This window comes from Oncorhynchus mykiss, chromosome 23, assembly GCF_057628025.1.
Source record: "Oncorhynchus mykiss isolate SJ-2025 chromosome 23, ASM5762802v1, whole genome shotgun sequence".
In the NCBI taxonomy this organism is placed as follows: Eukaryota; Metazoa; Chordata; class Actinopteri; order Salmoniformes; family Salmonidae; genus Oncorhynchus; species Oncorhynchus mykiss.
Genome location: NC_143044.1, coordinates 28181220 through 28205311, shown reverse-complemented (window position 1 = coordinate 28205311; position 24092 = coordinate 28181220). Strand labels below are relative to the sequence as shown.

Sequence of the window (24092 nt, the reverse complement as noted above, 5' to 3'; positions counted from 1 at the left end):
TTGATTGCCCTTCACATACCTAACCATTTCCTTGGCTCTCTTGTAGAGTGTATCCGTTGTTTTCAGTGCCATGATGTCCTTGACGAGCAGATTCAATGCATGAGCAGCACAACCAATGGGTGTGATGTGAGGGTAGGATATTTTAGACCAAGCAGCCGTCATGTTCGCAGCATTGTCTGTCACCAGTGCAAATACCTTCTGTGGTCCGAGATCATTGATTACTGCCTTCAGCTCATCTGCATCTGTGCTCTTGTAGAATACAGGTTGAGCGGTGGATATTATGTACTTAATTATTCCTTGCCCACGAACATTCGACCACCCTTCAGAGATGATTGCTTTCTCTAGGATTTGCTTGACCTTCACTTGAACTCTGTTGAACACTGTATCCAGCAAATGAGTAGATAAAGCATGTCTGGTTGGAGGGGTGTATGCTCAGCAAAAAAAGAAACTTCCTCTCACTGTCAACTGCCTTTATTTTCAGCAAACTTACCATGTGTAAATATTTGTATGAACATAAGATTCAACAACAGACATAAACAGACTTGTGACTAACAGAAAAAAATAATGTGTCCCTGAACAAAGGGGGATCAAAATCAAAAGTAACGGTCAATGCAGCTGGTGGCCACACCAGATACTAAGTACTGCAGTGCCTCTCCTCATGGACTGCACCAGATTTGCCAGTTCTTGCTGTGAGGTGTTACCCCACTCTTCCACCAAGGCACCTGCATGTTCCTGGACATTTCTGGGGGGAATGGCCCTAGTCCTCACCCTCCGATCCAACAGGTCCCAGACGTGCTCAATGGAATTGAGATCCGGGCTCGTCGCTGGCTATGGCAGAACACTGGTATTCCTGTCCTGCAGGAAATCATGCACAGAACGAGCAGTATGGCTGGTGGCATTGTCATGCTGGAGGGTGATGTCAGGATGAGCCTGCAGGAAGGGTACCACATGAGGGAGGAGGATGTCTTCCCTATAACGCACAGCATTGAGATTGCCTGCAATGACAACAAGCTCAGTCTGATGATGCTGTGACACACTTACCCCAGACCATGACGGACCCATCACCTCAAATCGATCCAGCTCCAGAGTACAGGCCTCGGTGTAACGCTCATTCCTTGAAAGATAAACGCAAATCTGACCATCACCCCTGGTGAGACAAAACCGCAACTCGTCAGTGAAGAGCACTTTTTGCCAGTCCTGTCTGGTCAAACGACGGTGGGTTTGTGCCCGTAGCGGACGTTGTTGCCGGTGATGTCTGGTGAGGACCTGCCTTACAACAGGCCTACAAGCCCTCAGTCCAGCCTCTCTCAGCCTATTGCGGACAGTCTGAGCACTGATGGAGGGATTGTGCGTGCCTGGTGTAACTCGGGCAGTTGTTGTTGCCTGTACCTGTCCTGCAGGTGTGATGTTCGGATGTACCGATCCTGTGCAGGTGTTGTTACATGTAGTCTGCCACTTTTAGTGTCTTAACGACCGTTCCACAGGTGCATGTTCATTAATTATTTATGGTTCATTGAACAAGCATGGGAAACAGTGTTTAAACCCTTTACAGTGAAGATCTGTGAAGTTGTTTGGATTTTTACGAATTATCTTTGAAAGACAGGGTCCTGAAAAAGGACCTACCTTGTTTTGCTGAGTTTAGTAGAAAAAACTAACTAGCAGAAATTGTTAAGTTAGAAATGATTTAAACACTTTGCTGTAGGCTACTATTTACTAGTTAACAAAAAAAATCAAGTATGTCATATATAAAACATTTTCACCCCACCCAGTATTGTAATCAAAACTTACCAGAAAGCATGTAGTCCTTGGCTCAGACAGTGTAGTAGTGTGGGCTCAATAGCATCTCATTAGTGTGCAAGATCTTGAGAATCAGCTGTACATGTGATGGAAGAATGCACTGTGCATTTAGAGGGTTGCAATTCTATTGAATTGTGGCATATTTTGGTTAAACTATCCCCAAGACCTAGAATTGCCTTGTTTATCCCACAAAAAAGGTTCACTGTTATAAGCTGTTTTGATGAATTTCAACAACATTTCCGGGCTTAATTTCCCATGGAACATTTCCGGAAAAATTACAGAATTTTATCAGAAGTTTGCAACCCTAGTTGTTTCTCTTAGCCCTATTTGGTAAGAACAGCTCAAATAAGCAATATTCTGTATATCACCCCTACCTTGTCACAACACAACTGATTAGCTCAAATGCATTAAGAAAGAAGTTCCACAAATGTATGTTTAACAAGGCACACCTGTTAATTGAAATGCATTCCTGGTGACTACCTCATGAAGCTGGTTGAGAATGCTAAGAGTGTGCAAAGAGTGTGCAAGAGTGTGCAAAGCTGTCATCAAGTTAAAGGGTGACTACTTTGAAGAATTTCAAATATATATACAGTGGGGAGAACAAGTATTTGCAAGTTTTCCTACTTACAAAGCATGTAGAGGTCTGTAATTTTTATCATAGGTACATTTCAACTATGAGAGACGGAATCTAAAACAAAAATCCAGAAAATCACATTGTATGAATTTTAAGTAATTAATAGTAACTATTAATAGTAACTATTAAGAAAAAAACTGAAATGTGTAGGTATGTCCAAACTTTTGACCGGTACTGTATAACAATGTACTTTGTTGGGGTTTTAATAATAGGACCATTCCTAGTTGGTGTAAAAGGAACACTATTTAACCCCCTATCGGGTTCTTGTTCCTGAGGTCACTAGGATGACTGCACCAGCATGTTTGTGATATTCTATTCCACCTGTAAAAACTCCACCTGGGCTGCTGCGGAGTCCTTTCCTTCCACCTTGATGAAGGCTTTCGCGTATAAAAGCCAACCGGATGAATATTTCAAAATTCTAATTATTTTTCACATTGCTTCTTGTGGTGAAGAGAGGCTGTTTAAATATTAAAGTCTTCATCTCCCAGAGCAGTGCGGGTGGAAATCTTCACAAGGAGAGCCTGTGTCACATGAACCAGCAGGTTCCGCTCTGCCTTGTAGTCACTGTTGTGGCATCCCATTACTCTTCTCTCTTTTAAGATGAATTGCTTATTGAACTTTCCCATTTTTGTATTTTTATTATTACTCTACATTAACCGCGTTGTACGTGTGTGAAGCACCTTGTTGCCAATGCATAGCTTGTGCACAATATCGGTGGGTAAACATTGTTCGCAATTTTCCGATGGCGTACTTCTAAATTTAGTTAATTTGCAATTGACAAACTAGAGAAGTGAGATGAATTTTCAAGATATTATTTACTGAAATGGAATTGTTGCAGTTAGAATTGTAAAGGTTTATTTCGTGTATAGGCACATACACTACATGACCATAAGTATGTGGACACCTGCTCATTGAACATCTTATACCAAACTCATGAACATTTTAATATGGAGTTGGTCACCTGTTTTGCTGCCTTAACAGCCTCTACTCTTCTGGGAAGGCTTTCCACTAGATGTTAAAACATTGCTGAGGGGACTTGCTTCCATTCAGCCACAAGCACATTACTGAGGTGGGGCACTGATGTTGGCCGATTAGGCCTGGCTCGCAGCTGGTGTTCTAATTCATCCCAAAGGTGTTTGATGGGTTTGAGGTCAGAGCTCTGTGCAGGCCAGTCAAGTTCTTCCACACACATCTCAACAAACCATTTCTGTATGGACCTTGCTTTGTGCACGGGGCATTGTCATGCTGAAACAGGAAAGGGCCTTCCCCAAACTGTTGCCACAAAGTTTGAAGCACAGAATTGTCTAGAATGTCATTGTATGCTGTAGCGTTAAGATTTCCTTTCACTGGAACTAAGGGTCCTAGTCCGAACCATCAAAAACAGCCCCAGACCATTATTACTCCTCCACCAAACTTTACAGTTGGCACTATGCATTCAGGCAGGTAGCATTTTCCTGGCATCCGCCAAACACAGATTCGTACGTCGAACTTCCAGATGGTGGAGCTTGATTCATCACTCCAGAGAATGTGTTTCCACTGCTCCGGAGTCCAATGGTGGAGAGCTTTAAACCATTCCAGCCAACGCTTGGCGTTGTGCATGGTGATCTTAGGCTTGTATGCGGTTGCTTGGCCATGGAAACCCATTTAATGTAGCGTCCGACGACTTCCAGAGGCAGTTTGGAACTCTGTAGTGAGGGTTTCAACCATTTTTACGTGCTTTAGCACTCAACAGTCCCGTTCTGTGAGCTTGTGTGACCTGCTGCTGTTGCTCCTAGACATTTCCACTTCACAATAATAGCACTTCCAGTTGACCGGGGCAGCTCTAGCAGGGCAGAAATTTGACTAACTGACTTGTTGGTTCCACGTTGAAACTTACTGAGCTTTTCCGTATTGCCATTCTACTGCCAATGTTGGTCTATGGATATTGCATGGCTGTGTGCTCGATTTTCTTTTGTGATTTTTTTTTATTTTTATACACCTGCCAGCATTGGGTGTGGATGAAATAGCCGAATCCACTCATTTTGAAGGGGTGTTCACATACTTTTGTGTATACATAGTGTATACAGTGGGTCAAAAAAGTATTTAGTCAGCCACCAATTGTGCAAGTTCTCCCACTTAAAAAGATGAGAGGCCTGTAATTTTCATCATAGGTACACTTCAACTATGACAGACAAAATGAGAAAAAAAATCCAGAAAATCACATTGTAGGATTTTTAATGAATTTATTTGCAAATTATGGTGGAAAATAAGTATTTGGTCAATAACAAACAAGCAAGATTTCTGGCTCTCACAGACCTGTAACTTCCTCTTTAAGAGGCTCCTCTGTCCTCCACTCGTTACCTGTATTAATGGCACCTGTTTGAACTTGTTATCAGTATAAAAGACACCTGTCCACAACCTCAAACAGTCACACTCCAAACTCCACTATGGCCAAGACCAAAGAGCTGTCAAAGGACACCGGAAACAAAATTGTAGACCTGCACCAGGCTGGAAGACTGAATCTGCAATAGGTAAGCAGCTTGGTTTGAAGAAATCAACTATGGGAGTAATTATTAGGAAATGGAAGACATACAAAAACACTGATAACCTCCCTCGATCTGGGGCTCCACGCAAGATCTCACCCCGTGGGGTCAAAATTATCACAAGAACGGTGAGCAAAAATCCCAGAACCACACTGGGGGACCTAGTGAATGACCTGCAGAGAGCTGGGACCAAAGTAACAAAGCCTACCATCAGTAACACACTACGCCGCCAGGGACTCAAATCCTGCAGTGCCAGACGTGTCCCCCTGCTTAAGCCAGTACATGTCCAGGCCCGTCTGAAGTTTGCTAGAGAGCATTTGGATGATCCAGAAGAAGATTGGGAGAATGTCATATGGTCAGATGAAACCAAAATATAACTTTTTGGTAAAAACTCAACTCGTTGTGTTTGGAGGACAAAGAATGTTGAGTTGCATCCAAAGAACACCATACCTACTGTGAAGCATGGGTGTGGAAACATCATTCTTTGGGGCTGTTTTTCTGCAAAGGGACCAGGACGACTGATCCGTGTAAAGGAAAGAATGAATGGGGCCATGTATCGTGAGATTTTGAGTGAAAACCTCCTTCCATCAGCAAGGGCATTGAAGATGAAACGTGGCTGGGTCTTTCAGCATGACTATGATCCCAAACACACCGCCCGGGCAACGAAGGAGTGGCTTCGTAAGAAGCATTTCAAGGTCCTGGAGTGGCCTAGTCAGTCTCCAGATCTCAACCCCCTAGAAAATCTTTGGAGGGAGTTGAAAGTCCGTGTTGCCCAGCAACAGCCCCAAAACATCACTGCTCTAGATGTGCATGGAGGAATGGGCCAAAATACCAGCAACAGTGTGTGAAAACCTTGAAGACTTATAGAAAACGTTTGACCTCTGTCATTGCCAACAAAGGGTATATAACAAAGTATTGAGAAACTTTTGTTATTGGCCAAATACAGTGCCTTGCGAAAGTATTCGGCCCCCTAGAACTTTGCGACCTTTTGCCACATTTCAGGCTTCAAACATAAAGATATAAAACTGTATTTTTTTGTGAAGAATCAACAACAAGTGGGACACAATCATGAAGTGGAACGACATTTATTGGATATTTCAAACTTTTTTAACAATTCAAAAACTGAAAAATTGGGCGTGCAAAATTATTCAGCCCCCTTAAGTTAATACTTTGTAGCGCCACCTTTTGCTGCGATTACAGCTGTAAGTCGCTTGGGGTATGTCTATCAGTTTTGCACATTGAGAGACTGAAATTTTTTCCCATTCCTCCTTGCAAAACAGCTTGAGCTCAGTGAGGTTGGATGGAGAGCATTTGTGAACAGCAGTTTTCAGTTCTTTCCACAGATTCTCGATTGGATTCAGGTCTGGACTTTGCCATTCTAACACCTGGATATGTTTATTTTTGAACCATTCCATTGTAGATTTTGCTTTATGTTTTGGATCATTGTCTTGTTGGAAGACAAATCTCCGTCCCAGTCTCAGGTCTTTTGCAGACTCCATCAGGTTTTCTTCCAGAATGGTCCTGTATTTGGCTCCATCCATCTTCCCATCAATTTTAACCATCTTCCCTGTCCCTGCTGAAGAAAAGCAGGCCCAAACCATGATGCTGCCACCACCATGTTTGACAGTGGGGATGGTGTGTTCAGCTGTGTTGCTTTTACGCCAAACATAACGTTTTGCATTGTTGCCAAAAAGTTCTATTTTGGTTTCATCTGACCAGAGCACCTTCTTCCACATGTTTGGTGTGTCTCCCAGGTGGCTTGTGGCAAACTTTAAACAACACTTTTTATGAATATATTTAAGAAATGGCTTTCTTCTTGCCACTCTTCCATAAAGGCCAGATTTGTGCAATATACAACTGATTGTTGTCCTATGGACAGAGTCTCCCACCTCAGCTGTAGATCTCTGCAGTTCATCCAGAGTGATCATGGGCCTCTTGGCTGCATCTCTGATCAGTCTTCTCCTTGTATGAGCTGAAAGTTTAGAGGGACGGCCAGGTCTTGGTAGATTTGCAGTGGTCTGATACTCCTTCCATTTCAATATTATCGCTTGCACAGTGCTCCTTGGGATGTTTAAAGCTTGGGAAATCTTTTTGTATCCAAATCCGGCTTTAAACTTCTTCACAACAGTATCTCAGACCTGCCTGGTGTGTTCCTTGTTCTTCATGATGCTCTCTGCGCTTTTAACGGACCTCTGAGACTATCACAGTGCAGGTGCATTTATACGGAGACTTGATTACACACAGGTGGATTGTATTTATCATCATTAGTCATTTAGGTCAACATTGGATCATTCAGAGATCCTCACTGAACTTCTGGAGAGAGTTTGCTGCACTGAAAGTAAAGGGGCTGAATAATTTTGCACGCCCAATTTGTCGGTTTTTGAATTGTTAAAAAAGTTTGAAATATCCAATAAATGTCGTTCCACTTCATGATTGTGTCCCACTTGTTGTTGATTCTTCACAAAACAATACAGTTTTATATCTTTATGTTTGAAGCCTGAAATGTGGCAAAAGGTCGCAAAGTTCAAGGGGGCCGAATACTTTCGCAAGGCACTGTACTTATTTTCCACCATAATTTGCAAATAAATTCATTAAAAAAAAAAAATCCTACAATGTGATTTTCTGGATTTTTTTCTCTCATTTTGTCTGTCATAGTTGAAGTGTACCTATGATGAAAATTACAGGCGCCTCATCTTTTTAAGTGGGAGAACTTGCACAATTAGTGGCTGACTAAATACTTGTTTGCCCCACTGTATGCCCATATAGCAGTTTAACCTAATTTGAATTAGGCTGAAGGGGATTTTTTTTGTGTGTAGCATGGACCAAATGTGTTTGAGGGTTTAATACCCAAACATAAACCATTAAATTAATTATATGTCGTTGGCGTCGTAGTTTAACCAAACATTAGGCCCAATTCATTTCTGAATAGAAAATGTAAGGTTGTAATGACAGTCTAAACCACAAACCAGGCCATACTTTACTCATTGGCCATTACGCTGACATATGACAACAAATGATGGACATCCTTTGGAGCTTGAGGATGAGGAACTTCCAATTTATTTCAGGGACGTTCAGTGACTACATGTCTCTCTGCCCTCAACCTTTTTTCCCCCAGCCCATTTTGCCTGGTGAATTTCACTGACTCTGGTGTCCCTAGATCTTGCCAGCCCATTAGGTCGTTCCCAGACACGCCAGTATGTGGGAACTGCAGACATTTATGAAGTGTTGAGAGATCCCTCTGCCCTCAGGGACCTAGCCTTCATTTGGCGTCAAATCGCCCTTTTCTTTGCTTTTGTTGTTGTACTGCACATGTTCTTCCAGGCCACACACCTTGCAGGTGTATCTGACATGAAGTGCACGTTTTAGGCCATCTTGATGCGCAGAAAATATGGAAATGCTTGACTTTTTTTTGTCGCCATTTGTCTCTGTATATGAAAAGGTTTTCCCCCCTGTTTGTCCTCCAGCACTTTTAGTTCAGCACCTTGTAGATTGAGTACTGTGTCGCAATCTGACATGTAATGTTGCCATTGTGTTAACGCTTCTTGTTGGTCCCTAGAAGCGGGGAGTTGTGTTTGGAGGCAGACAGTCTTTTCCCTTTAAGATGGGTGACCTTTAACTCATCGCTGAGCCATGGAAGAAATTGCTTGTGTGATCTACTGTGATATTTCACTATAGCGCACCAGCATTCCCCTCAGTTGTTCAGCATGTCTTACTCTGGCTGATCAAATAAAGGACGGATGTTTTTCAACTATCCACTACTTCTTCCTTCCCAGATGAGTTTTAACAATCTGTTAAATGCACTATACAGACCTTTTGTTGGGTGATTTAAATTCAAGGTCATTGGAATTTATACAGACTTGAAATGGTATTGAATACATGCTTGTTTTTTTTCTGATTTGTATTTTTCCTGTGTGAAGTGACTGAAGGTAAAATAAGAATTGAACTATTTCATTCATAATTGTTCTCAAAGGCTAAATTCATATATATAGAAGTTGATGCTTTGGAATTAGTTCAAATGAATCCCATCTTGACCCTTTTGTACAGTTTGTGCATAATGTTGTTTGTGAACAGAATCATAATCTGCTATTTTATATTTCCTGGAGTTAAAGCCATGCTCCTAAGATGTGCGTACATGTGCATAGGTGTTCTGATGCTATGTCCACCTTCATACCTTTGGTTAGGTGGTTACATTAAAATATCAGTAGCTCCGTTTGTGTAAAGTGAAGTGGTGATCCACAGTATTCAGACTTTTTTAAACGGTCCTGCACCTCTCATCAATTCATATGTCAGCCATCTGCATGGTCTGCCAAGCTTTAATGCCTACTCTGCACTTTCACTGCTGTCCCCGAGCCTCCCTGAATTAGCATAAAATGACATTTTGCTGTAATGCTAGCAAGACAGTTGGTGTTTTTAATCAATCAGCTCCTGAAAGCTCCTCTGTTCTAATTGGCATCATGGGGCTTCTTGGCTGAAATCAAATAAATAATGATGTTTGTGCAGCAAGCTTGTGACTGGTCACCAAGGCCACAATGTGATTCATCATGACATTTTATTTTCAATAGTCTGTGAAAGTAGGGGATGCTGAAGGCAGTTACTCCCGCTGTAGGTTAATTTAACTCCATAAAGCGGCAATCAACAGTTGAAACCATAACAAAGCCAACTCCTCGCCTCTGTTTCAGTAAAAAGCTGAGATGGAGCTGGAGAAATGGAACCACTCTCAAATGTATAGACAGAGCTATGGATTCAAGGACTGACCATCCATGATATCAAAACTTTTGAATGTCTCCCGCTGGCAACACATGTATAACATTTCATTTAGTTATTTACAATACAGTTTGATTTGTTGACACTCCATAAACAAATGTATTTATTCATTTGCATTGTGTTAGGCATAATGACTGAGTCTTTGTAGTAGAATATTCCCTCCCCTGTCTTCATTTCTCTCTAAGGTGGTAATGTTGAGATGCTCAAGGCGTGGAGCTAGTGTTTCTTAGCAACCAGTTTTCAGCGCACCTGTCTTTGCAGGCTTTAAACTAGTGCCCTCAGATACCCATGCCACCAGAACATGGTCTCAATTCTAAATTAGTAGACACATTGCCATCTGCAGTGTCATTGTCAGAGCATGTTAACAATGTCATTTATTCATACACGAACAATGCATGAGTGACCCTGCCAATATTGAGGTGTGTTTTTAAAGAGGTATGTGTAATCATGCTACCACAGGGCTTGGTTAACCACCAACATACGTTGAGATAGTCCCTGTTCACTGATCATGAACACATTTCCCTATTGTATTCATTAACTTGTCAAATGATTTATTTGCTAGCTCTCCGATAACCATCAAAGCTCCTGAAATGAATGTGCACAGAAATAGCCAATATTGTGGCTCTCTTGCAGTGTCGCAATTTCAGTACACCTTTACTCAACCCCTAGTGCTGAAACATCCATATCTTTGTTGGACAGATACCCTTCGCTGGTTCCGGATAGTGCATCTTGTCAAGTCAATTTCCGTATTACTGATTGCCTATCGAGATGCTGATGTCTCTGTCAACAAGGGGAAGATTACTTTCCGTCTTATATCCAGACCATTCTAATCCAATAGCCAATAAAGAGTGACATCTTGGGATTTGGAACCACATCAGCAATCATCCTGCTTACAGCATTTCATGCCCCTAACATTTTTAGAGAATGTGTATGAGGGTTTTGTTTTCAATAAGGTTATCGCCAAGTCTAGATCGATGTCACAAACGATATGAAAAGTAAATACCTAAGCTGATTTGATGGGGAGATATCAAACCGTAGGAACATCTGTGCCGCTTGAGAATTGAATGATGCATAGATATCCCCACGGTCTAAAATTCACTCGGGAGTAAAGTGGGCACATTTTTTGTTTTTGTGGTTGCATATGTTCAATATCGGGGTTGATATTATTTCAATTTCTTCCTAATGTAATGACCTTCCAGTTATACCACACCATTGGCAAATGCTGCATGCAACATGCAAATGCTAGAGCGGAGTCTCATGTTGAATGTGTTTGCGTAATAATGAACACTAATACGGTACATTTTGGGAACCAATACCCATCACTGAGTATGTTTACATGCACACTTAATATACACACTTAATATTAAACTGATTATGGCATCAGTCATGTAAACGCTGTATTCCGATGTTGACCATACGCCGTTTTAAGATAATCAAAGTACGGATACACCGATTAAAACAACAGGTTTTCTGAGTAAGCTTTCAAATTATTAGGAGCTTAATTAGCAGCTTAATTGGCTTTCCAGCGGCGTATTTGAGCTGGACATGTGCTAGCACCGGTAGCACAAGCAGCCCTCTTATGCGCGAGTGAAGTGAGTTTTGAAAGTATGCACATTAGAAATAGTTCACATACAAACATTTTATGTCCGAACTCTGAATCAAATATGCTTTGGGAAAATAACATGGTCGCTGTGGTAGAACGTTTATTTTAGTTGTCATTTTTCGGCAATTATTTAGGTTCCATCAGGTAGCCTGATTTCCATGTAAACAGGATTATTAGGGAAATCGTACTTCTTCCAAAGCATTTTAACGTTTTTAAATGAACTGTTACAGTTGAATTTCGGAAGTTTACATACATTTATGTTGGGGTCATTAAAACTTGTTTTTCAACCACTCCACAAATTTCTTGTTAACAGTCTATAGTTTTGGCAAGTCGATTAGGACATCTATGTTGTGCATGATACAAGTAATTTTTCCAACAATTTTTTTACAGACAGATTATTCCACTTATAATTCACTGTATCACAATTCCAGTGGGTCAGAAGTTTACATGCACTAAATTGACTGTGCCTTGAAACTGTTTGGAAAATTCCAGAAAATGATGTCATGGCTTTAGAAATTTCTGGCTAATTTACATACATTGAGTCAATTGGAGGCGTACCTGGGGATGTATTTCAAGGTCTACCTTCAAACTCAGTGCCTCTTTGCTTGACATCATGGGGAAATCAGCCAAGACCCCAGAAAGAAAAATTGTCTGGTTCATCCTTCATACCACGTTCATCTGTACAAACAATAGTATGCAAGTATAAACACCATGGGACCACGCAGTCGTCATACCGCTCAGGAAGGAGACGCGTTCTGTCTGCTAGAGATCAATGTACTTTGGTGCAAAAATTGCAAATCAATCACAGAAAAACAGCAAAGGACCTTGTGAAGATGCTGGAGGAAACAGGTACAAAGGTATATATATCCCTAGTAAAACAAGTCCTATATCGACATAACCTGAAAGGCTGCTCAGCAAGTAAGAAGCCACTGCTCCAAAACTGCCATAAAAAAGCCAGACTATGGTTCGCAACTGCACATGGGGACAAAGGTTGTACTTTTTGGAGAAATGTCCTCTGGTGTGATGAAACAAAAATAGAACTGATGGGCCATAATGACCATCGTTATGTTTGGAGGAAAAAGGGGGAGGCTTGCAAGCAGAAGAACACCATCCCAACCGTGAAGCACAGGGGCGGCAGCATCATGTTGTGGGGGTGCTTTGCTGCAGGAGGGACTGGTGCACTTCACAAAATAGATGGCCTCATGAGGGAGGAAAAGTATGTGGATATATTGAAGCAACATCTCAAGTCATCAGTCAGGTTAAAGCTTAAAGTTAGTTAAAGTTAAAGCTTGGTTGCTAATGGGTCTTCCAAATGGACAATGACCCCAAGCATACTTCCAAAGTTGTGGCAAAATGGCTTAAGGACAACAAAGTCAAGGTATTGGTGTGGCCATCACAAAGCCTTGACCTCAATCCTATAGAAAATTTGTTGGCAGAACTGAAAAGGTGTGTACGAGCAAGGAGGCCTACAAACCTGACTCAGTTACGCCAGCTCTGTCAGGAGGAATGGGCCAAACTTCACCCAATTTATTGTGGGACGCTTGTGGGAGGTTACCCAAAACATTTGACTCAAGTTAAACAATTTAAAGGAAATGCTACCAAATACTGATTGAGTGTACGTAAACTTCTGACCCGCTGGGAATGTGATGAAAGAAATAAAAGCTTAAATAAATCATTCTCTCTACTATTATTCTGACATTTCACATTCTTAAAATAGTGATGATCCTAACTGACCTAAGACAGGGAATTTTTACTAGGATTAAATGTCAGGAATTGTGTGAAACTGAGTTTAAATGTATTTGGCTAAGGTGTATGTGAACTGTATATCCCAATATCCACAATCATATTGCGTGCATATAACCGTACTCGATGTCCTATGTTCTTTGCTTGTCATTTTGTCGAATGAGTAAAGGTCCTTAAGATGTATTTACTGAAATATCTCTTTACTAGAGCTTCTAAACCCAGATTTTCTCTAAAGAGAATTGGTGTTTCTTGACACGTAACCTTTTTTGCAGCGATTGTGACATTTTCCCCATTTCAAAAAAGTCTTTAAAACCTGGAGAACCGCTGACTAGGGAATCATTAGATGCATGCAAATGAGCCATTTGTGAAGTCAATGTGATGTCGACCTTTGCAAACGTAGGCAGCTGGGATGTCATGACGTTCCCACAGACGCTCTTTATTGACCAACGCTCTAGAGATGAGTAACTTTGGAAACCGCCCCAACTCACTCCCCATCTTTCTCACCCATCTCCTCCACCTCCTCCCCCTTTCGCTACGTGCTTATGCTTGGCAAGCTGTTTCCATGGAGCGCCAGTCCAAGGTACAGATGACCCATGCTGATGAAGAAATGGATCCAGGGCTAATGAGGGACATATGTTGTAACTGCCTCATTTATGAAGCATGCAGTCTTTCACAGTGCCACTGAAGTATCAATCTTCCTATAGTGCGCTTGGCTGGTTGAGGAGTCTCACCATTCAGCACCAGTTCTTAGTCTAGTTTAACTTCCCCCAGTGTTGCATTACACTATCGCTGTCTGTGTGTAAGCTCATTAAGATATCCAACTGACTTTATTTGCTTTCAGATGCATGACCCCAGTCAGTCTTAGAATGAAAAAGTTGGATTCAAGTTCAGAGGCAGTCTGGTTCACAAGCCCCCCAAGTTTAGCTTTCAAGCCCTCTCTGTATCCAGATGGATTCTGTGTTATTTGGTCGACATCCAATGGGGAACAGTGCATTGGTCCCTCATACTAATAGTTTAGGGGCAGTGCCTAACGCAATTCTGTCAGCGTTCCTTGAAAACCCTGAAGTGATTATTTTTTGAGACTGTTATTTGAATAGACTACACAATTATCATTGTAAAGATGAGGAAAAACGGTATTCTTGAGAACCTGTTTTTCTACAGTTTGGCCTGTTGGTGGAGCTGTCTTGTCATTATGTATTATTGCTTTCCAGTGAACCACAGGCATTTTCCCTGTGTTCTCTCTCTCTCAAGTGCTTTTTAACTTCAGAAAGCAACCTATTTACGCCATTAAGTTGTAGATGATGGCATGGAGAAATATATATATATATATATATATATTATTTTTTTTTTCAAGTTGCTGAGGTTATTATGACAACCTTTCTGCTCAGAAATAGACTGAAGTGTTTTCCATTAAACGGCCAATACAGTTACTGTCCAATAACTGACTGGAAGTACATGTGTTGTACATTGTAAAGGGTCATATAGTGTCAGTCATATTAAAACTATTGTGATCCACAGAGCAAATATTTAAACCAGCCCAGGTGTTTTGGGAAGCGCTTATGTGGGAAACATCAGTGCAACACTATAGTCCTGGAACAATTCTGTATTGACATTAATATAATACAGGAAGGAATTGTAATTGGTGTAGCCAAATGTACTTAAATGCTTAACACAGTTATTTGCACAGAATATGTAAAATTGCACCATAAAGTGCTCTTGTGATGTGCACGCCAAATGTATGTTTAGATGTTTTTTCTTGAAGGACCAGTGCAGTCAAACAAGATTCGCTAGTGTTTTTATATACAATTCCACACTGAGGTTGGACTAATACTGTGAAAATTATGATAATTCCCTTTTAGTGTAAGCACTGTTTGAAAAGACTATCTGAAATTTCAGCCTGTTTTAGTGGGATGGAGTTTTGGCCTGCCTGGTGACATCACCAGTTCATAAACCAATAAGAAAAGTTTCCAAACCTCTGGCAATAACATCTTGTTTTCAGTTTTCCCCTCCCCATTCAGACAGTCTTAACAAAATTCTTTCTTGAGAGAATGCTCTTTGCTAAGAAGCTATTTTTCATAATAAGGCACTTCATTCTTACCCAGAAGTTATTTTATATTGAGATTAACGGCTGCATTGGACCTTTTGATTAATGTTGTTTTCCCTTCACCCATAATTGTTTGCCAGAAGAACACTAGAACCTTTCATATTGTTATGAAACTTAAATGTTAAAGGGATACTTTGGGGTTTTGGCAATGAGGCCCTTTTTCAACTTCCCCTGAGTCAGATGAACTCATGGATACCATTTTTATGTCTGTGTACAGTATGAAGGAAGTTTCAGGTAGTTTCAGGAGCCAATGCTAACTAGTGTTAGCATCTAATACTGGGTAAGTAGTTAAAGGACCTCATTGCCAAAATACTGAAGTATCCCTTTAAGATCAAATAAAAATGTCTTTGTTTCATGCCTTGTAAGCAATAGTGAACTGCATCCTTATGGGCCTTTCCCAACAATGCAGAGAGAAAAATTATAACACAAGGAATAAATACACAATGAGTCACGATAACTTGGCTATATACACAGGCTACCAGAGTCGATGTGTAGGGGTGCGAGGTAGATATGTACATATAGTTAGAGGTAAAGTGACGAGGCAACAGTATAGATATGTGACGAGTCAAGAGTTGGTGCAAAGAGGGTCAATGTAGATAGTCCGGGTAGCTATTTAGTTGAGTGATTTGATTGAATTTATTATACAATTTTTACATACATACAGTGGGGCAAAAAAGTATTTAGTCAGTCACCATTTGTGCAAGTTCTCCCACTTAAAGAAACACTGTTTCCCATGCTTGTTCAATGAACCATAAACAATTAATGAACATGCACCTGTGGAAGGTCATTAAGACACTTAACAGCTTAAAGACGGTAGGCAATTATGGTCACAGTTATGAAAACTTAGGACACTAAAGAGGCTTTTCTACTGACTCTGAAAAACACTGCAGTAAAAGAAAGATGCCCAGGGTCCCTGCTCATCTGCGTGAACATGCCTTAGGCATGCTGCAAGGAGGCATGAGGACTGAAGATGTGGCCAGGGCAATAAATAGCAATGTCCGTTCTGTGAGACGCCTAAGACAGCGCTACAGGGAGACAGGACGGACAGCTGATCATCCTCGCAGTGGCAGACCACGTGTAACAACACCTGCACAGGATCGGTACATCCGAACATCACACCTGCGGGACAGGTACAGGCAACAACAACTGCCCGAGTTACACCAGGAACGCACAATCTCTCCATCAGTGCTCAGACTGTCCGCAATAGGCTGAGAGAGGCTGGACTGAGGGCTTGTAGGCCTGTTGTAAAGGCAGGTCCTCACCAGACATCACCGGCAACAACGTCCGCTATGGGCACAAACCCACCGTCACTTGACCAGACAGGACTGGCAAAAAGTGCTCTTCACTGACGAGTCGCGGTTTTGTCTCACCAGGGTTGATGGTCGGATTCACGTTTATCGTCGAAGGAATGAGCGTTACACCGAGGCCTGTACTCTGGAGCGGGATCGATTTTTGGAGGTGATGGGTCCGTCATGGTCTGGGGCGGTGTGTCACAGCATTATCAGACTGAGCTTGTTGTCATTGCAGCTAATCTCTCAAAGCTGTGCGTTACAGGGAAGACATCCTCCTCCCTCATGTGGTACCCTTCCTGCAGGCTCATCCTGACATGACCCTCCAGCATGACAATGCCACCAGCCATGCTGCTCGTTCTGTGCATGTTTTCCTATAAGACAGGAATGTCAGTGTTCTGCCATGGCCAGCGACGAGCCCGGATCTCAATCCCATTGAGCACATCTGGGACCTGTTGGACCGGAGGGTGAGGGCTAGGGCCATTCCCCCCAGAAATGTCCGGGAACTTGCAGGTGCCTTGGTGGAAGAGTGAGGTAACATATCTCACAGCAAGAACTGGCAAATCTGGTGCAGTCTATGAGGAGGAGATGCACTGCAGTACTTAATGCAGCTGGTGGCCACAATGGATACAGACTGTTACTTTTGACCCCCCCCCCCTTTGTTCAGGGACACATTATTTTGTGTGTGTTAATCACATGTCTTTGGAACTTGTTCAGTTTGTCTCAGTTGTTGAATCTTGTTATGTTCATACAAATATTTACACATGTTAAGTTTGCTGAAAATAAACGCAGTTGACAGTAAGAGGACTTTTTTTTTTTTTTTTTTTTTACACACACACATTCATTCATTCATAAAGGCACTCCAGCCGGTGACACGTCCACATACAATTTAAGAAAACCATCAAGGATAACACAAAGCTTAAAATATTATTTCCATTGTGGTCCTAACTATACTGAACAAAAATATAAACGGAACATGTAAGGTGTTGGTCCCATGTTTCATGAGCTGAAATAAAAGATCCCAGAAATGTTCCATATGCAAAAAAGTTGATTTAGATCCAATTTTGTGCACGTTTGTTTTCATACCCGTTAGAGAGCATTCCTCCTTTGCCACAATCAATCCTCCACCTGAATGGCATATCAAGAAGCTGATTGACCAGCATGTTTGCAGTTTTGTCACACAACACAATGCCACAGATATATCAAGTTTTGAGGGTGCCTGCAATTGGCATGCTGACTGCAGGGATCTCCACCAGAGCTGTTGTCAGATAATTGAATGTTAATTTCTCTACCATAAGACGCCTCCCGTCATTTTAGAGAATTTGGCAGTACGTCCAACCGGCCTCACAACCGCAGACCACGCATAACCACGCCAGCTCAGGACCTCCACATCCAGCTTCTTAATCTGCGGTATCGTCTGAGACCAGCCACCCCGAAAGCTGATGAAACTGAGGAGTATTTCTGTTTGTAATAAAGCCCTTATGTGGGGGAAAAACTAATTCTGAGTGGCTGGGCCTGGCTACCAAGTGTGTGGGCCTATGCCCACCCATGGCAGCACCCCTGCCCAATCTATGGATTGAGGCCTAATTTATTTATTTAAATTGACAGATTTTCTTGTTGCATGTTTAGTTTATTTTTATTTAGTTGTCTTATGGCTTGGGGGTAGAAGCTAGTCCGTGTCCTGTTTAGTTCCAAACTTGGTTCATCGCTACCACTTGCCGTGTGAGAGCAGAGAGAACAGTCTGACTTTGGTGGCTGGAGTCTTTTGAAAATGTTTAGGGCTTTCCTCTGACACTGCCTGGTATAGAAGTCCTGGATGGCAATGTAGCTCCTTGTGGTCAGATGTCAAGCAGTTGCCATACCAAGCGGTGATGCAGCCAGTCAAGATGCTCTTGATGGTGCAGCTGTAGAACTTTTTGAGGATCTGCGGGCCCATGCAGAATCTTTTCAGCCTCTGCGGGGTAGAGGTTATTTTATTTATTTTTATTCCGTTCCTTCACGATTGTGTTGGTGTATGTAGACCTTGTTAATTCCTTAATGATGTGGACACAGGAACTTGAAGCTCTCTACCTACTCAACTACTGTACAGCCCTGTCGATGTGAATGGTTGCTTGCTCAGACCTCCATTTCCTGTAGTCCACAATCAGCTCCTTTATCTTTCAGGTCACTGACCTCCTCTCCATAGACGGTTTTGTCGTCGGTGATCAGGCATACCACCGTCGTGTCGTCAGATGTAGTGATGGTGTTGAAGTCGTGCGTGGCCACGTACGACTGTAAATATGACAATGGCGAATGTGTTGTTGCCTACCTTCACCACCTGGGGGTGGCCTGTCAGGATATTCAGGATCCAGTTAGAGGGAGGTGTTCAGTACCAGGGTCCTGAGCTTAGTGTTGAGCTTAGTGTTGAGCTTTGTGTTGACCTTTGAGGGCGCTATGGTGTCAATTAACAGCATTCTCACATAGGTGTTCTTCTTTTCCAGATGGGAGAGGGCAGTGTGGAGTGCAATAAGGATTGCATCATCTGTGGATCTGTTGGGGTGCTATACGAATTGGAGTGGATTTTGGGTGTTTGGGATGATGATGTTGATGTGAGCCATGACCAGCCTTACAAAACATTTCATGGCTACAGATGTGAGTGCTACGGGGAGATAGTCATTTAGACAGGTTTCTTTGGCACAGGGACGCGTGGTCCCTGTGAGTGGTCTGCTTGAAACATGTAGGTATTACAGACTGGGTCAGGGAGAGTTTAAAATGTCAGTGAAGACACTCACCAGCTAGTCAGCGCATGCTCTTAATACGTGTCCTGGTAATCCATCTGGCCCCCACGGCCTTGTGAATGTTAACCTGTTTACTCACATCGGCTACAGAGAGCGAGATCGCACAGTCAGCCAGAACTGCTGGTGCTCTCATGCATGGTTGTCACTTGCCTCAAAGCAAGCATAGAAGGAATTTAACTTCAGGTAGGCTCGTGTCACTGTGCAGCTTGCGGCTGGGTTTCTTTTTGTAGTCCGTGATAGTTTGTAAACCCTGCCACATCCGACGAGCGTCAAAGCCCCCTTCAAGTTAAACTGGTAGAGTACTGAAATACTTTTGCAAGGTTTTGCTCTTCCCTTTTATTAAAATAGTTGACTCCACGGATAGGCATGCTTTCTTCCACGGATAGGCATGCTTCAGCAATTGTTGTTGTTACACAGCCAAGTCCTTCTGCTTTGGCTTCATGAAGATATATATTATTTAATAAATATGAAGTGGCAGGGAGGCTTTGCAAAAATGGGATCGGAGTCCAATCCGGTATCCAATCAGGATCAAATATCCATGTGCAGACAGTAGAGCAGGACTTGATTGTTATGGAAATGAATCTGGGGAGGAAGGACACTATCCTTCTCCGGTCAGTGTATGAGATTCATCTTTTGTCTGGCTCCTCTACAACGAGACAGACTGACCCCACTCTGCTAGACTTCAGAAATTGGGAGTCACTCCCGTTCGTCGTTCGTGGCAATTATCCGGTTCACCAGCCGCTGCAATGGGGTAATGGACCCTTTCCTTCCACCCATATAAGTATGCCATTGTGGCTGTTGTGTGTTATTAAAATGGTGATTCTCTTCCGTCAAGGACGGTGAGGGGATATCACAGAAAGCATGTAGTTAAAAGAGCGTCAAACTCAAAGCTGGATCTCCATCTGACTAGATTTCCCCGCTCAGTAATTTTTTATTTCAAGAGACATAAATATTTTCCTGTTTTCAGTGTCTTTTTTTCAGTCTTGCATCTACAGTTGTTAGGATGCAATAACATTTGTACGGTATCAATTTATGGCTGACGTGTCAAGCAAGCCCGATTTGTTCTATTCTGATTAACCTTTTGGGATTGAGAAATCTGATCAGATTAAAAACACAGGCTTTTTTTATATAGTCATTGTCGATAGCAGAAAACCCATATCATGATTGTTGAATTTGTAATATATGGTTAGATATATGTTTAGTATGCTTAAGTTGTACCTGCACAGCAAGGCCTACGTTTTTTAAATGCTTATACTTAATGCCAGCATGCAGTTGATCAATAAACATGAAAAATGAAGCAATCAATGGGGTGAGCAGCTGTTGTAGGTAAGTGACCCATGTGTCAGTAAATCTGTCTCCAGCTCCACGAGACAAGACATCCTTTACAGTTTGCAGCGTCAGTTTTTTTTATTTTTTATATATGTGGCTCTTTCTTAATCTCTGAAAGGTACCGCCTATGATCTGGAGGCGATGATCAATTGACTGAAAAGGGCCCAGTGGACTGGCCACAGTATCCAATTTGTCGCCGTTTCAATAGTTTGATCAAGCTCACAATGCCACGTCTCTTCATCATTGTCTCTGTTCTAGCTCCGCTAAACAGATATCTTCTCACGCTGGTTTCAGCATTAATTGATGACCCTTGCAGGGCGAAAGATCTGTATGTGCTTTAATTGTTTCGGTGGCCATTTTGGACCTCGTTGGATCCATATCTTCTAAGTTTAGCATCTCTGCGTCTTTTCTAAAGGCCTGAGGAAGTTTAAGACTTTCTTGGGGCATTTCTTTCTTGTTCAGTTTTATAAACATGTTTTAAGGCTGAATCACGTTAGAGCTTGGTGCGGAAACTTCCAAGTGGAAGCTTTCCCAAGTCGGATGCTTATGGGATATTCGTAAATAAAATTGATGGTGAGAATTGTGGAATTTGTGCAGAGAGGGATAAAAGGCTCTTCGTGGTTGAGGTTCATAAAATATCTCTTGTGTAAAACATGAATCACCATCGCTGGGTTGGTGTCCCAATTCTTCCAACTGGCAAGGATAATAACACTTCCTCTCTCCATAAGCCATGGAGTGATATCATTTCAGTGAGGGTGTAAAACTCTGTAAGACCTTGGCTATATCCTCTGCTTTTTAGATTGAAGTATTATTACAGTAACATTCGATGTTCAGCAACGTTCACTGGTGTTTTCCAAACATGTTGATGTGCTACTGTTTCTCATGTGGTGCCCTTTTTTTTCTTTGCAGCTGACAGCCCGCTCCCTACCAGCAGTGCAGTCTGATGAACGACTCCAACCTCTGCTTAACCACCTCAGGTAATTGGCATCATTAGTAGCATTATTGCTTTCTCTGCTGCTGCTTTAGTTTATTCATTATGACAATATAGTCATTATGGTTGCACTCCCAAAAAATACAGCTTGACAAAACTAACGGGGCAGGAACCCGATTTGAAAGGGTACTGAAATAACTGTGGTGAACTCGCACCTTGAGTCCTCTGTTGAAAAGAAGCCCTCCCCCTCCAAAGAAAAACCTGTACTTATTTATTTTTAAGTTCATTTCTAGGTCGACTCAAATTCACGTCACAAATGTTCCTGAATCCGCTTTGTGTGCCACGTTTCCCAGAAAAGGCCTAATGTTCCTAACGCTAGATTCCCTCTGAGACCGTGTCCCCTCTGTCTCCGAACACTGTGATAATGGAACGCAAACAGCAAGGCTAATGTGTCAACTGGAAGCCAGGGATTTTATTTTTAGAGCCAGGCCCCGACAGTATCCACCCACCCATGACCGACAGACTGCCTGAGCAAAATAAAGGCAAGGAATCCCTCTGTATCGCCACGACGACCTCTGCAGATTACAATTTCCCGCAATCTCTTTTTTTCTCCCTCCTTGAAATCTCTTCCACACATGCTCTCTTTCAATGGCTTTCTGAAATAGCCTCAGGCATAGTCCCCTGCTCTGTGTAGGAGTGATCCAACCTGGGCCCTACAGGTCTAAAGCCCATCCTGGCTTTCAGAAAAGGACCCACCAGGAAGTCCTGGGCTAGGTTACAGCCCTTCCACCTGCGTCTCACTGGCCATCTACCCCCCCCCCCCCCTGCAGCCTTCAATGATTGTAAAGGATAGGGAAACAAGAAGCATTCCCCAAAGACAACTCTACCAACCAGCTGTTTCATTTGGTTTTTAAGGAAGTCCGATTGAGGCCTCTTTTAATTGGATCTGTCATTGCAGTCACTTAGGTTGTTTTGACTGCAGAACGCTTCCCACTGTGTTGCAATGCATGCTGGGGCAGCCAGATAAGGTAGTGTCATGGGGCCAGCTTGTGCCCTCGAAACAAACCCGTGTCCTTAAGCAAACTAGCTGTTGAATCGAAACGGGAAAACAAGAGGATTTGGACACAGAAGCGATAGCTGGCAGGGCCCCGCTCCATCAGAATGGAGCAGGCAGCATAAGCCCAAAGCCTGTGCTTGGACCGTCGGTCGCTAGGTCCCACAGATGATTCCATTTCACTTTGAGACGTTCTGTGGTAAAAGCTAGATTACCAGGGAAGGATCCGGTTTCATCTGCAGCCAAAGTTGTCTTTGTATCTCTGGGAACCACAAATGTGGCTTAACCGATTTTCAAAAGGCAGCTTCTGGAGTGCATCATTGATCCCCCTTTAAACTAATGCACACCACCTCTCCTTTAGAATTTAAGGCATACTAGGAAAACTCAAATTATTAGGACATACATTCTGAATGATGAATGTGTCATATTTGATTAAATACAGTTATAATTCATCATTTTCCATGAAATGACACATTCTAGATATTGGTTTACTGTAAGTTAACATGATAAATCAATTAGATGAAATGTCCTCATCTAAGTAGCTTGCAGATATAGTAAAACTTGTGACAGTCAATGGCACTGAGCTTTACACCGTTTTAGTGATGCCGAAAAAGGACCTTGTTTAAACACATTTCTTTTAAATGATAGCCATCTGACCCTTTATATTCTGTTAATGTTGCCTCATGGGCAGTACGTGGTCCAGGCCTCTAATTTAAGTCAAAGGATATGGTTTTACAAACCTGATTAGCCCGTAACCCGGCTGTTGAGCTCCATTTAATCGAGTGGCCTTTCAAATGGCATTTAGTCTCAATTTCTGTCATCTGGATTATATCAGTGCCGTAAGGCTCTGTGATCGGAGCGAGAAGATGCACCTCACATGTATTAAGCTTTCGTAGGTTAAATAGGGTTTTGACCTTTACCCATGGCATCAAATCCAGATGCCTAAATTAGGCCATTTGAGGGGACGCAATATTTAGATTTTGAAAGTGTGTAAATGAATGTATCTTCCTGCAATTTTCAGACAGTTTAAGTGTTTTGTTAACTGGGTAAGATTACGGAGGTTGTGTAATACATAGGGTCTCTGGGGATCCTCTTCATTGAACAACTGTTTTTTGGCAAGGCATACTGAAGTTGCACAAAGACAAGTCAGTTAATTTATGGGGGGCTCCTGTTCAAATGTCAGGCACTGGTAAATCAATCACACAGATATCGATCAATGGGATTGATCTTGACCAATGTAACATTTTGCTGGGATGGACAATAGAAATGGATACAACTGCAGAACATGCAGGAAGAATATTACTTTTGACTTATTCCAGAAAAATGGTCACTGGTCCCCGAACTTTATTTGAGAAACATTGCATATTTCCATTTGGGACTTATTTCCCAAATGTAAGGGCATTTGAAACATATTTCTCTATGGAAATTTCAAAAAATGTCTCTACAATCCACCATTCAATGAAGTACGTCAGACTTAATTTCTGTGTAGTGCGCAATTATAACTTTCTATGAGGACTGCGGAGAGTAAGCTTGTTATCATGGACT

General features: G+C 42.1%; 1 protein-coding gene across 1 annotated transcript in view; it reads left to right on the top strand.

Moving 5' to 3' along the window:
- prim2 (DNA primase subunit 2) overlaps positions 1-24092 on the top strand; it is a 104899-nt gene that overhangs the window by 43137 nt on the left and 37670 nt on the right. The window contains exon 8 of the mRNA XM_021580908.3: positions 21472-21539. Coding sequence (XP_021436583.3) covers positions 21472-21539 — 68 coding nt within the window. The remainder of the gene's footprint in view (positions 1-21471; positions 21540-24092) is intronic.